This window comes from Hyla sarda, chromosome 10 (genome assembly GCF_029499605.1).
Source record: "Hyla sarda isolate aHylSar1 chromosome 10, aHylSar1.hap1, whole genome shotgun sequence".
NCBI lineage: Eukaryota > Metazoa > Chordata > Amphibia > Anura > Hylidae > Hyla > Hyla sarda.
This window is the reverse complement of record NC_079198.1, coordinates 84689028-84704288: the sequence shown is the minus strand read 5'-3', so window position 1 is coordinate 84704288 and position 15261 is coordinate 84689028. Positions and strand designations below refer to the sequence as shown.

Below are 15261 nucleotides of genomic sequence, written 5' to 3'. Positions count from 1 at the left end.
ATTGATGCGTTACTGTGCCTTTAAACTTGTGAGCAGCTAGCCAATGAGACCTCAAAAGCTCCCTCTGTATAGTGAGGTACAGGGGAGAAGTTAGTTCATTCTAGAGATGGCTGGTCTAGCCAAAGGTTTGGCAGACTATGACTAAAGTGTATGGAATCCTTTACATTGGCTACTATGGCTAAACTAGACTTGCCATTGGCCACTAAAGTAAACTTATAACTGACATGTGTGCCTGAGAGATTTAAATAAAACTTCAGCTCCCTGATTGGTCAGAAGGTAAGAGCCCCTAATTGCCTGACCTACAGAGCAGTTAAAGTGATCAGCTGAATACACAGATGGACTGGGTGACCATGCCACAATGCACAGTATCTCCACCAGCCCCATCATTAACTTTATTAATATGTTGTGCAGTGATAACATAAGAGTACAGTGAGGTAGTACCTAGCAGGTATGCATAAATTCAGCAAGCCTTATCTGCAGATGTGTGGGCTAGGACAATTTGGTTGTAAAGATTATGGAAACTTCAAGTGTTGCAAAGAAAACGTAAATGCAAAAAGGGACATTACAAGCTCTGTTGGTACCCAAGGCAGTGGTCTCAGAAAGCATCCAAAACACTTTGTTTAGCAGTTTAGGCCTTGTGCTTTAGTAAAGGGACCTCCATTGCGCAGTTCGTAAGAATGAAAGTGTCACAGCCAGCGCTCCGGTCCCCGCCTCCGGATCGGAGCGCCCGCTTCCCCGCTCCCCCTTCCCGGGATCCCGGTGCCTCCCGCACAGTCACACTGACCGGGAGCACGGGATCCCTTGTGTCGGGGACGCGGCTGCCGTGGCGGCTGGTCCCCGCTCACGCGCCGCGTCCCTGTCTGATTTAGCTCCTCGTTCCCGCCGCAGACTGGCTCTGCCTTCCGGCATGCGCGGCCACGCTCTCTAGGGTGCGCGCGCCACCTTCTGTTAATTTAAAGGGCCAGCGCACCATTGATTGGTGTGCTGGCTAATTATCCCTGCCTCCTTCCCTAAAAAAAAGTATCCTGCCCCTTCCTGCCCTTGCCGGATCTTTGTGCCCCAGTGCCTTTGAGAAAGCGTTCCATATTGTGTATACTGCTCTGCCTGTTGCCGTACCCTTGCTACTGTCTACTCGCCTTTAAACCCTTGCCGCCTACCCTGACCTCTGCTACGTCCGACTACGCTCCTGCCTGCTCCCTGTGTACCACGCCATATCAGCTACCAGTGAGGTTGAATTGCTACTGGAGGATACGACCTGGTGGTTACCGCCGCAGCAAGTCCATCCCGCTTTGCGGCGGGCTCTGGTGAAAACCCGTAACCACTTAGAACCGGTCCTCTAGTACAACCCGCGTCATCGCCTCTCTGGTCCAGAGGATCCACTACCAGTCCTGCCGGTACGTTACAGTAACTTGAACAGAGAAAAAAAAATGCTGCATGTCTGGTCTTTTTTTTCACTCAACTTCCCTAAAATACTGAACACCCGCTGGACCCCATTCAAGTCATTGGGCTCCGTCGGGACAAGCGGTGTTAGTTGTGCTCCGAACCATTAAGGGTCTGTTTGGTAATTATTATTATTATTTTTTTTACATCTAAAAGACCCTAAAGGGGTCAGAATACAACTATTGTGTGAACTTAGCCTTAGATTGATTGTTGGATAGGCAATCTTCATTTCATTGGAGGTTCATTTAACTGTCACCTGTTGCCTTTTCTCCCACTAATCCAAAAACTTTTAGCCCACTTGCACGTCCATTAAGTCTAGCCTGTACAGTAGCACTTAGCAAGTCCAGTTCCATATGACCCTTTGGTTTTTCCACAAATACCATTTGTTTTAATCTGTGGAAGCTTATATGTAATCCGGCAACAGAACATAGTTGATCATCTTATCCCTCCATTTTACACTGTAGATTTATTTATTTTTTTTACTAAGAGAGAGTTAAAAAAAAAACCTGGCTTTAGTCCAATAAGAAATCTGACTACGCAGCAAATCATGTGTGTTTAAGGCTTGTTTGCTTTAAGATATTTGATCAGATGCCAGTACTTTGCGGACCGTTTAGTCTGTAAGTTCCTGTACAGAAGTATTGCTTAGTTTGAGATTTAACTCACTATCATCATATTTGCTGCAAAAATGGAGACAGCCTTCACTGATAAAGATACATATCAAGATATCTTTGATCCAGAAGGATACTTAAATACATATTATAACCCCATAAAAGGAATTCTGGTGCTTGATGGATTTCTAGATTTTGCGCTGAGGAAGCTTCATGAGGCTTTCAGTACAAGTAAGTATAGCAAATGTTATTATATCAGTGTAAACGTATTTTTTAATGCCTTTCTAACTTCACAGGGCTTAGAAACTGTAGTAAGCCCTTAGTCTAGAGATGAATCAGTTTTGTACAATATTACAGCAGAGAAGATTTAGGGGTGGGGGATGAGTACATTATTGAGAGCTGCTATGGATGGCTGACATACCATCAGGATTCTCTTAGTATATTGCTTAGTCATGCAAGTAGAATCCAAAAGTAGCACTGTATATATGAGAAAATAAATTCAAAAATTTTATTTCAACCTCACCAAACAATACAAGTTGTAACTGCAAACAACAATAAAGCCATATGCATATAATTTTTTTTGTCTCTAGGAGGTGTAAAGGGTAAAACATTGATTGATATTGGACATGGACCTACCATTTATCAGGACCTTTCAGCTTGCGAATCTTTTGATGAGATCATTGGCGCGGACTACACTGATCGCAATCGAGAGTACTATGAAAGAAGCCTGAGAAATGAGCCTGGAACATTTGACTGGACCAATGTGATTCAAAAAGTCTGTGACATGGAAAAGAAAGGGTAAATTCCATTATTCTATAATGTTAGTCTTTAGTTATGTTGAGAGTGAGCAGTAAATAACTGCAGCCACCCTTATGTTTTAGAATCATGTGTTTTCTAATATGCTATATCTGATATAATTTAGGCTATAAGAAGCCCAGAGGGACATAAATAATTCTTCTGGTGTCCTTGTAATTTAACAAAACTTTTGACATCAAAGAAACATTTTAAAAGTCAGGATTTAATGGGGAGAATTTATATAAATGTAATTTATAAGTGTACAAATGGAGATCACAGCAAGCGGAAGCACTTAAGCGCTCTCTTCTTCCTGCTCGTTCTAATGACCAGTGGGTGTCTGAACACATAGGGGGTATTTCTCATTCCCTGCACCATTGCAGAGTAACATAAGTACATCATTTTTCTTGTGTAAGCCTTGGCTTTGTGTGCAAAAATGTTGTGCAATTTTGCTTTTCTACTCTGCACTGGCGCAGGGAAGGATTAAAGGGGTATTCCGTCTTTATACATCTTATCCCCTATCCAAAGCATAGGGGGATAAGATGTATGATAGCAGGGGTCCTGCCGCTGGGGACGTGGGGGCGTGGCAGACCCCCGCAGTGTGAAAACAGCATTTGGAACATTTAGTTCCCCGCTGGCCAGTGGAGTACCCCTTTAAACCATTCTTTTCAAGGAGCTTCTTTATCTCACCTGATCCACCCAGCGCACGGCAGGTGCAGAACAATAAACACAATTAACAGGAACAAAGTCTAACCAACGCTCAGGTAAAACTTTTATAGTATAACACAGTGATAGCAGAGGTGACAAACTTTGCATACCACATGCATTCTTAGGGTGCACCTTAAACGCAGAGTTTTACCAACCATGTGCCTCCAGCTGTTGCAAGATTACAGATCCAAGCATGACTGCACAGCCAAAGTATGTCTTGGCATGCTGGGAGTTGTAGTTTTGCAAAAGCTGTAGGACCACAGCTGAAGGCAACACTGCTGCAAAAAGAGTTTATTGATGAGTGGCATAGACCATATTCAATTTGCGATATTTCATGAATATATGGTTGAATATTCATCCTATGTTTGCGAATTTCGCACATTCATTCACTTATTTTTCCATAGGAAATTCTTAATGAAATTCGCAAAGTGCACATATGCAATTATATCTTTCAACTAACTACTCCTATTGGTTGCTAGGGATGTTGCTAACCTCTGACAACTGTATTTTCATTCTTCTTATTGGCTCACAAGCTAAAAGAAGGGAGGGATCAGTGTCCTCTGGAAGTGCCAATATTCGCAAATTTTTTCATACTCGCATAGATACAAAATATTCGCTCTCCACACCGACTCACACAGTAAATAATATTGGAGCCTTTTTTGGACCCCAAGGTGGAAGCGGGGAGGGACGATCACTTTTTATTTACATAGTGCACATCATTGTGATGTTTACTGTGAAAAAAAATATTTGTCATAACGAATATATATCACTATATTCTAAATATTCGCGAAATGCCGATATTCGCGGAAAAAATTCACAATTCAAATATTCTCACTAACAGAGTTATCCAAACACTGTACCTCCAAGCATTACAGGACTGCCTAAGGATGACACACATGAATGACATAGGAAGATCTAAGTTATACACTCACCATGTTGTCTTTGGTGGTAGAGTACAGGCAATCTCCAATAATCATTCCACCTCTCCGTGTAACATGTACAGCATAAAAGCAGAGAGGAAAGGGTTACAGAGTAGAGTACAGTGATTTGCTGACTCCCAGACCAGTGAGCCAGAGCACCATGAGGGAGAAAGTCACAAACCTTGGCCCTGATTTACTAAGAGTGGAGTGGAGGTTTCTTTGTGGGTTTTAATTCCCTACAATTTTTTCCACAGTATTCACTAAGGTTTCCCTACATTTTACTTCTTTTACACATGCTCAGATCTGTGTAGTTTTCCTCAGCTCAAATCCACTACATTTTCTGTATAAACCTTAATAAATATGTCGTTTTTTTGTGAAAATGTCGGGGACACACCTATTTTTGGTGACCACGCCACTTTTTAGGGTTGGTCATGTTTTTTTCAATTCTGGTGCAAATTCTAGAGCAGACAGAGCACAGTGCAGGCAAGAGAGGGACCCACCTCCTTCACAAGAGAGGATTGAAAAGACAGTAAGCAGCTTTTATATGCTATTTGTTAGAGACATAAAAATTACATGTACATGATCAGGATTAGATACTGATTAACATATAACAGTATATTTTTTTTGTGGGATCTGACAGGTACGCTTTAAAGAGGCCACTGTCATTATGAAAAACTTTTTATATTTTGTAGTACTACTGATAAGATAACTTTTTTAAATATACATTTATTTAAAAAAATCAATGTTACTAAAAAATCAAAAATGAAAATAGCCGCCACTAGGGGTCATCTGTCTTTATGCAGACTACACTGTATTTTGCAGCATACTGGATACCGGCTGTAAAGTGTGTTGGTATCCAGTATAGGAGATCACCATTGCACAACTACAGCCTTCAGCTGTTCCTAAACTACAATTCCCATGATGGGAGTAGAGGTTTTGCAACAGCTGGGGTTACAATCTTTGTAAAATTCTCTTTTAGAGCTGTGTATTCACTAGCTGTGTGCCCCCAGCTCTTGCAAAACTACAGACAAAAAAATGTGTGGACATGCTGGGAGCTGTAGTTTTGCAACAGCTAAAGGCAACACTGCTCTATCACAATGCTTTACAAATATTGCAGCTCCAGCTGTTACAAAACAACAGCTCCCAGCATGCTTGAACAGCCAAAGCTTTCTCTTACTCCTGAATGACAAGCTGATCAGACATTCAGGAGTCTGTAAAAGCTGGATGACAGACATAGTGACAGCTATGTTGCTTAGCATCCAGCTTTACTAGGAACTCATAGAAAATGTATACATAAAAACTACTGTGCAGTGATTTGCAGACTGCCAGGCTGCTCCCAGACTAAGAGAAGATGAGTCATCCACAGTGAGGAAGAGAGATGGACACGCCTCCTTAACAAGGAAAGAACACAAAGCAAGTGAGCAACATATAAATGCTATTTGTTAGGGATATATAGGTCATAGACACATAAAAATTATATGTACATGATCAGGATTAGGTACTGAGTAACATATCAATTTTTTTTATACACAATGACAAGTATGCTTTAAGGGTGCAAGTGGTACTCAAAATGCATCACCTCTGCTTTCATTGTGTTATATTCTGTTTTTGTACTTGCGGTAAAAAATAGATTGTTGTAGTTTTTACCTGAAGGTTGGTTGCACTGGACTCCTTCTTGTTCCTATTTATTTCAGCTGCAGTATTTATTTTTTGTTTTTTATTTATTATTTTATGTATTTTTACACTTTTTCTTCTACTTTTCTTCCACTAGATCTATGCATTTTGCCACCTATAGCAGGGGTCATGTACCTTATCTGCTAGTCTGCCTATACTGACAGTACTATCAGCTCTGGCAGCTCATACCCCCAGTGGTTAGTAAAAACTTTTCTGTTAAGCCACTAAAATACATGATTTATCCCTGTATTCTACCCCTACATGTTCCAGCTACACCTACGTGTTGTGAATTTGCCAGCCACCTGTGTCAAAGAGATGATTTTATTAATTTGGAGAAGACTATACCAAAAAAATTCATAGCAATGCTAAATATGTCATCTTGTTGGTGCGGTGGCAAGGTGCTGCGCCACTCAGGTTCACCCTAAAGGTTAGAAGGGCTTTCATCAATAATGACCACTAGGTACACAGATGTCTTATTGCCCATCAGTGCCCTGTGCAAACATAAAGTCCTCTATTGTACTTTATAATACTTGAAGATGCCCCAATATACTGTCTCACTTCACTTTGAGTCCATAGTGCCCAACAGTGCAATACATGAAGGTGCAGATATGCCATAGAAAAGCTTTTTGAGAATGTCCCACCTTTCTTGCCAAGCTTTTCATAGTGTAAAGCTGACTACACCTCTATCACTTTATAACTTGGCAGTAGGCACCTTTCAAGAAACTGTGACAGAATGTTTGCAGGGGAAGGCGGGATTGGGGACACCTTGAGGGACACACATGTTGCGGGAGTGGACCTGATTGGACACACACTTTGCAGGCGAAAATGGTCAGAAAATTATTGAGAGTGGGCAGCAGCGGGATTAAGGAAACAGTCCTGCACATGGCTCTACAGTGAACAGTAAATTTGGTAGAAGGGAGTCCCCTAGTGGCTGAAATGTAAGACTTTTAAAGTTTAAAAAAAAACTGCTTTATTTTTAAAGGGCCATCAATCGCTGATCAGCAAGGTGCCACACAGCTGATCAGCACAACTTCCATCCTATTCATTGTGTAGTATGGGGTGCCGAACAGCTGCTCCGCAGTGGTGCTGGTTGGCAGCACTAGGACATCTTAAATAATAATATATGTTTTCTATTTTAGGACATCAGTAGAAGAGAAAAAGAAGAAGCTTAGAAATACAGTGACGAAAACTCTGAAATGTGATGTCCTAAAGAGCAATCCATTAGACCCACTGGTTTTACCCCAGGTTGACTGTGTGATGACTCTTGGTTGTCTGGAGTGCGCTTGCAGCGATCTGGACACCTATCGAAATGTTCTGAAAAATGTCTCTTCTTTGCTAAAAGTAGGAGGTCATTTAATCATAACTGAGGTTCTGAACTGTACCTCCTACCTATCAGGGGGCAAAAGGTTCTCCTGTCTGAAGCTAACAGAAGAGTTTATGAGAAGTGCCATAGTTGAGACAGGTTTTGAAATTGTAGATCTGGAAGTCATCTACAGAAAGTATGATAAAGACCAGTTTGAGCTTTGCAACCATGACTCAAGTTTGTTTGTTCTGGCTCGCAAGGTGAAAGTTGTTTAGTCAAAGCCTTACAATGCTAGAAGCCCTACAAAGCCCTACAAGGGATATTCTGGGGCAAAAAAATGTTCATGTTGCTGGGGCTATTGTATAAATGAATAAATGCCTTTATTCCCCGCAGTTTCCTTTGCAGCTCTTTCCAGATCCCTGCTGCTTACCTTTTCTTCATACTTCCAGGGCCTACCTGCTTAACTAATCACTAGTCAAGATGGGACACCTCTGCGGTTTGTGATTGGTTGAGCAGGTAGGTTTTGAATCTTGTCTTGGAAGGAGGCAGAAGAGGCAAGCAGGGGGGACTGGAAGGAGCTGCAATAGGAGCTGCCAGGAACAAATCCCCTTTTTTTTTTTTCTTAATTTTTACAGTAGCCCTAGCTACATATACAATTTTTTTGTACCAGAGTACCATTTTTTTTATTACCTTAATCATTAGAATAGGTGCTTATGCTAAGTAAGTAGTCAAGAGCAAAACTTGCCTTTGTGGGCCATATAGTAGATAGTAATTCTTATCTTATCGCTGCTTATTGTAAAGGAATCAGGATTCTTGTACAATAACAGAAGTCCCTGATCTCTAGGTAGTGTAGTATAGGGTGCCATGCAAATGATCTACTGTTAAACTGGGTGAAAATAAATGCATTTAGTATTAAATGGGCACACTAATTTTTACTATTGCATGTCCCAGGCAACGATTTTCTCCTCAGGAGCACAGCAGGGGCCCGCATCTTCCTTCCTCCACAGTGCAGGTGCCATCATCGGCGCTTGCACTGCGTGTTGCGTGGGGGCGGAGGTCACGTCTCCTCTCTGTGTAGGCCACAGTTTCGGCTTACACAGAGGAGACACCTTCTGCTGTATATGTGTGTACCGCTGTCTGCCTGGGGATCCGGGAGAGGTGCCCTGGATACCCAATAGCAGCGGCAGGCCCTTTACCAGGCCGGGTCCTCGGACCACACTCGATCGGACCGACTGGTCAGTCCACGCCTGGGTTTGGCTGACTTTTACCTAACATGTACGGGGTCCACAAGGAAAACATCATATATACCGTATTTATCGGGGTATACCACGCACCAGCCTATAACACGCACCCTTATTTTACCAAGGATATTTGGGTAAAAAAAGTTTTTTACCCAAATATCCTTGATAAAATGAGGGTGCGTGTGTGTGCATGCGTATACCCCGATACAACCCCAGGAAAGGCAGGGGAGAGAGGCCGTCACTGCCCTCTTCTCTCCCCCTGCCTTTTCTGATGTCTAGAGCCCTGCTGCCGCCGCTTCTCTCCCGCTGGCTATCTGCGCCGCTGCCCATTCTCTCCCCCTGGCTATCGGTGCCGGCGCCCCATTGCCGGTGCCGATAGCCAGGGGGAGAGAAGCGGCGCCGGCAATGGGGCAGCGGCGCCGACAGCCAGGGGGAGAGAAGGGGCAGCGGCACCCATTGCCGGCACCGCTGCCCCGTTGCCTCCCCCATCCCTGGTTGTATAATTACCTGTTGCCAGGGTCGGGTCCGCGCTGCATCAGGCCTCTGGTGTGCGTCCCCTGCGTCCTGCACTGCACGGCGCGGCGCAATGATGACTAAAGTTATTTTTCTTTGGGATCGGGCTAAGTGGGCTAGCTAGCCCTTGCTCTTTGGGCCCATAACCTTGTCACTAGTTATCTTTCCCTGGACCACTTTTGGTAGGTAAATAACGACTGCATACAAGAAACACCCCACAAGACCTGCTGTTTTGAGATTCTCAGACTCCTTACACTTAACCATTTTTCCTGTTTCCAACATATCATCTTCAATAGCTGACTGTTCTCTTGCTGCAAAATGTATCCCACTCCATGACTAATGCAATTGTAATAAGATTATCAATGTTATTCACGTCCCCTGTCAGTGGTTATATTGATGTGACTGATTGGTGTATCAAACATTATATATCATGGCATTTAACACTGTGCGCTATGTATTACTATTTCTCAAATAAAGGATGCATTCTTATGACGATTGTGGACTTCGGTTTTACATTTTAAAAAGTTGAAAAAGTTTGAGAATTACACAACAGATTTTTTCTTCTTTTGGAATCAGAAAAATCTGCCAATAATAATGGACAATATAGAAGAGCATAAACAGGAAAAGGTTTAATTTAAAACTTTCTTCAGTCATTGCGACTAGAGATGAGCGAACATTTCAAAAATTTGATTCGACCGATTCGCCAAAGTTTTCGAAAAATGTATTTCGATCCAAGTTTATTCTCAATGAATCTATATTAAAAACGGCTATTTCTGGCCTACATACAGCCTTTATAGGGGTATAGAACACTTTGCTGTGTTCTAATGCGCATATGGAGTGTGTTGGGGTAGTGAAATAATACTGTTATTCAGAATAACATGCAGTTTACTGGCATCACTTTTAGAATCACTACCGCAGAGCAGCACAATGACAGAGTCTTGTGGTGGCATCAGTATGAGGAGACTATGTAGTGGTTGAATGACACAGCGTGGAGGTGTTGGCAGCATGAAGAGACCATATAGTGGCTGAATGGCACAGCGTGGAGGTGTTGGCAGCATGAGGAGACCATATAGTGGCTGAATGACACAGCGTGGAGGTGTTGGCTGAATGACACAGCATGGAGGTGTTGGCAGCATGAGGAGACCATATAGTGGCTGAATGACACAGCTTGGATGAGGCTGAAGCATGAGGACACCATATAGTGGCTGAATGACACAGCATGGAGGTGTTGGCAGCATGAGGAGACCATATAGTGGCTGAATGACACAGCGTGTAGGTGTAGGCAGCATGAGGACACCATATAGTGGCTGAATGACAAAGCTTGGATGAGGTTGAAGCATGAGGAGACCATATGGGGGCACAATGACAGAGCCTTGAGGTGGTAGCATTAGCATGAGGAGACCATGGAGCAGCACAATGACATAGCCTGGAGGTAGTAGCAATAGCATGAGGAGACCATAGAGCAGCACAATGGCAGAGCCTGGAGGTGGCAGCAGCAGCATGCCAACTGAGGGTTGAGTGTGAGGAACCCTCCGACTGTTGACTGGAGTGTCGAATGTCACTTGAGATGAAGCGGATGACCGAGTGTACCGATCAATACCCCAAAAAAAAAGCCACCACTGAAAAATAGGATGCACACCACTATGTTATCTCTTAAATGCAAAATCTTTATTGAGAATATACAAAACAACACACCAAGTTACAAATTGAAACCATTTAAAAAGGCTCCCTAAAGAGCCACAGTACAGCCTCAGGGCAAGGCCAAGACCCTCTGCTCCTGAGTGAACCGATCAATCACTGCTGCTGGGTTGCTGGTCGCGACACGACTGCTAGCTGACACCGAGAGCTCACGCCTCTCGCTGTGACTTCGACTGGCACACATCCCTACTCTGCTGCGACCTCGAGCTGCGCCTGATGAATTTAGGCCTCTGCCACTCCTCTGTGCATGTCCTGGCAATACTTTTCTTGACATACTTATTGCGTATTTGAGGGGAGTACAATACAATTCACTACACTCAAAACAGTATTTGTCTAGAACAGCAGCAGGTGTGTACTATTGGCTGTTCTTTCACAGTATCTAAGCCCCTGACAGATTAGCAAGTACAAAATAGTACATTACTTAGATGTAGGTATGCGGTATTCACTGATGAAGGCAAAAAAATGCGCTACAATACGCATTAAAAACTCTGTATTTTTTTAAAACATCAGCCGGTGAGTGCTATTGCTTGGACTTTCACAGTATGTAGGCCCTTGACAGATTAACAGGTACAAAATGGTACACTGCTTAGATGTACATATGCAGTATGCACTGATGAGGGCAGAAAAATGTGCTACAGTACGCATTTAAAACAGGAAAAGGTTTAGTTTAAAACTTTCTTCAGTCATTGTGACTAGAGATGAGCGAACATTTCAAAAATTCGATTTGACCGATTTGCCGAATTTTTCGAAAAATGCATTTCGATCCAAGTTTATTCTCGGTGAATCTATATTAAAAACGGCTATTTCTGGCCTACATACAGCCTCTATAGGGGTATAGAACACTTTGCTGTGTTCTAATACGCATATGGAGTGTGTTGGGGTAATGAAATAATACTGTTATTCAGAATAACATGCAGTTTACTGGCATCGCTTTTAGAATCACTACCGCAGAGCGGCACAATGACAGAGCCTTGTGGTGGTATTTTTGTAAAACACTAGTACTAGTGCTTGGACTTTCACAGTATGTAGGTCCTTGACAGATTAACAGGTACAAAATGGTACACTACTTAGATTTACATACGTGGTATGCACTGATGAGGGCAGAAAAATGTGCTACAGTAGTATTTTTGCAAAACACGAGCCAGTGAATACTAGTGTTTGGACTTTCACAGTATGTAGGTCCTTGACAGATTAACAGGTAAGATATGGTAGACTACTTAGTTGTAGGTATGTGGTATGCAAAAAATACGCTACAGTACACTTGGAAAACGTAATTTCATGATTAGTGATTAGTTTTTCCTGGCCTTTCACTGTATTTAGGCTTGTTACAGATTAACAGGTACAAAGAAGTGCACTACTTAGATGTAGGTATGGGGTTTGCACGTATGAGGGCAGAAAAAAGCGCTACATTACACTTGGAAAACGTACAAAACCAGCCGGTGATTACTTTTGCCTGAACTTTCCCAGTATCTAGACTTGTTATAGATTTACAGATACAAAATAGTAGACTGCTTTGATGCAGGTATGTGGTATGCACATATGAGGGCAGACAAATGCACTAGAGTCCGCTGAAAAATGTATTTTTGCAAAGCAGCAGGACACAGCAGTGCAGCACCACAAAAAAAGGGGGGATTAAACCCTAAATTGCACTCTGTCACAGAGTGTTAAGAATGGTGTAAACTGGTTTTTATACCGTCTACAGACGGTAGTATAAGCAGCAGATGATTTCTTGTGGAAAAAATACACAGAATTGCTCCAAAATATTATTCCTGCCTCCTGTGATAAGGTTCATGAAGTTCAGGCAGCTTCTTGATATATATGAGGCAACGAAAAGCTATCTGCCCCTCTCTGATAAAATGGTGAATGAAGTGACTGGGAGCTAAATGGCTGGTGTCAAAATCCTTCTCAGTGACAACAAGCAAAGCACTGCACTGCTCTCTGTCCACAACTCTGATCTAACTAGCAGTTGGCAGTGGAACGCTGCAGTATGATCAATTCAGCGTGTCATTGTAATACAGAGACACGCAGTCCGTACTATCTCTGCAGTGTATATAGCATGAAATGAGCAGCCGCAAGATGGCTGCCGATGATATAGGGCAGTGACATCACAGGGGTCAATGAATGCTGATAGGCTGCATCCGCATGTGATTCAGGGTCATCACGTCTACCTCGCTTCCCGCAAGGGGTGTAGCTTCCAAAATTGTAAGCCATGTCGTTTTTTTTCTCTTTTTTTGCTGTTTTGGCAGCATAGGGGCTTCCTAAATGCGACATGCCCTCCAAAAACTATTTCAGCAAAATTCACCTTTGAAAAGCCAAATTGACTCCTTCTCTTCTGAGCATTGTAGTGTGCCAGCAGAGCACTTGACATCCACACATGGGGTATTTCCATACTCAGAAGAGATGGGGTTACAAATTTTGGGGGGAATTTTGTCCTATTATCCCTTGCAAAAATTTAAAATTTGGGGTAAAACTAGCATTTTAGTAGGGAAAAACAAATGTACACATCGAACTTTAACAAAAAGTCGTGAAACACCTGTGGGGTGTTAAGGCTCACTGGACCCCTTGTTACGTGCCTTGTGGGGTGTAGTTTCCAAAATAGTATGCCATGTGTTTTTTTTTCTGTTCTGGCATCATAGGGGCTTCCTAAATGTGACATGCCCCAGAAAGACCATTTCAGAAAAACTCACTCTCCAAAATCCCACTGTCACTCCTTCCCTTCTGAGCCCTCTAGTGCACCCACAGAACACTTTACGTTCACATATGAGGCATTTCCTTACTCGAGAGAAATTGGGTTACACATTTTAGGAAGATTTCTCTCCTTTTACCCCTTGTAAAAAATTCGAAAACTGGGTCTACAAGAACATGCCAGTGTAAAAAATGAAGATTTTGAATTTTCTCCTCCAATTTGCTGCTATTCCTGTGAAACACCTAAAGGGTTAACAAACCTTTTGAATGTAATTTTGAATACTTTGAGGGGTGAAGTTTTTATAAAAGGGTCATTTGTGGGGTATTTATAATAAGAAGGCCCTTCAAATCCACTTCAACATTTTGAAAATTTTGTGAAAAATTGGAAAATTGCTGCTATATTTTGAAGCCCTCTGATGTCTTCCAAAAGTAAAAACATGTCAACTTTATGATGCAATCATAAAGTAGACATGTTGTATATGTGAATCAATATAATTTATTCGGAATATTCATTTTCCTTATAAGCAGAAAGCTTCAAAGCAAAAAAAAATGCAACATTTTAAATTTTTTCATAAAATCACCAAGAAACGATGCAAGTATCGACAACATTTTACCACTAACATAAAGAAGAATATGTCCCAAAAAACCTTTCTCGGAATCAGAATGAAAGGTAAAAGCATCCCAGAGTTATTAATGTTTAAATTGAAAGTGGTCAGATGTTCAAAAAATGGCCGGGTCCTACAGTGAAAATTGGCTGGGTCCTTAAGGGGTTAATGAAGAGAATCGCGACGATATTTGCATTTGTTGAGAATGAAATAAATGCTGAAATTCGTAACGAATTCGGGTTCGTCTGCTTCGATTCGCTCATCTCTAATTGCGACATCCCAGGTTTATTTCGGGATCTAGTAAATATAGATTCTAAAGGTACATCTGTACATGATGTAAAATGATTTCTCCTACATGCATATTATCTCACCTGATCTGACATTGGGAATACAGAGACACAACTGTACAGTACAGAGAGACACAGTAGGGCAGTACAACCTATGGTACTCAGCGAGTATCGGATATGAACAGTGCATGATATATTGTCTTAATAACAGAAAGTCTGGAAAAAAGTGTATAGAGGAGGGCTCAACCTATTCGTAAGAATACTATGGGTGCTGCTAATCAGTAATTGAAAACACAATCAAAACCAACAACAGTAACCACTGCAAAAAGCGCACACCAATTATGAAAAAATGTGTATACTTTATTGAATTATATCATAACATTAGAAAAAGAGCAAGGCTAAAATCACTTAAAAAACTCTATGAACTAGAGTACACAACATGGGAGAGGGGCCATGAAGCCCCCCCCACACACACACACACAATCCCGTCTACAAGGTACAGGTTATGTATAAACAATACTGACTGTGGAAGCAATAAGCATAAAACAATCACTAAGTAAAGGACCAGTGACCCTCCTTAATCACAATACACAATATGTATGAGAATTGACAATATTGGACAAGGCATGAGCCACAACAAACCACAGACAGAGAATTCCTATACTAGTACCAGTCGGGATGCCAGTGCCCCACGCGTTCCGTCACACTGTGACTTCCTCAGGGGTGTTGTGGATGACTGCCATATACCTCTTTTTATATACTTGTTGATAATTACATACCGTTCAGG

General features: G+C 42.1%; 1 protein-coding gene across 1 annotated transcript; it reads left to right on the top strand.

The window, feature by feature from the left end:
* Nucleotides 1–2025: 2025 nt before the first annotated feature.
* LOC130293401 (indolethylamine N-methyltransferase-like) lies at nucleotides 2026–9688 on the top strand. Its single transcript, XM_056542039.1, has 3 exons — nucleotides 2026–2279; nucleotides 2639–2846; nucleotides 7282–9688. Exons 1-3 carry the CDS (start codon nucleotides 2126–2128, stop codon nucleotides 7718–7720), a joined length of 801 nt encoding a protein of 266 aa, XP_056398014.1. The 5' UTR covers nucleotides 2026–2125; the 3' UTR covers nucleotides 7721–9688.
* Nucleotides 9689–15261: the final 5573 nt, after the last annotated feature.

What these genes read in the sequence shown, in the direction of transcription:
- LOC130293401 (XM_056542039.1), top strand. Translation starts at nt 2,126, where the DNA reads ATGGAGACAGCCTTCACTGATAAAGATACATATCAAGATATCTTTGAT. An exon ending in TCATGAGGCTTTCAGTACAA is followed by an intron (nt 2,280 to 2,638) that starts GTAAGTATAGCA and finishes TTTTGTCTCTAG; the next exon opens with GAGGTGTAAAGGGTAAAACA. An exon ending in TGTGACATGGAAAAGAAAGG is followed by an intron (nt 2,847 to 7,281) that starts GTAAATTCCATT and finishes TTTCTATTTTAG; the next exon opens with GACATCAGTAGAAGAGAAAA.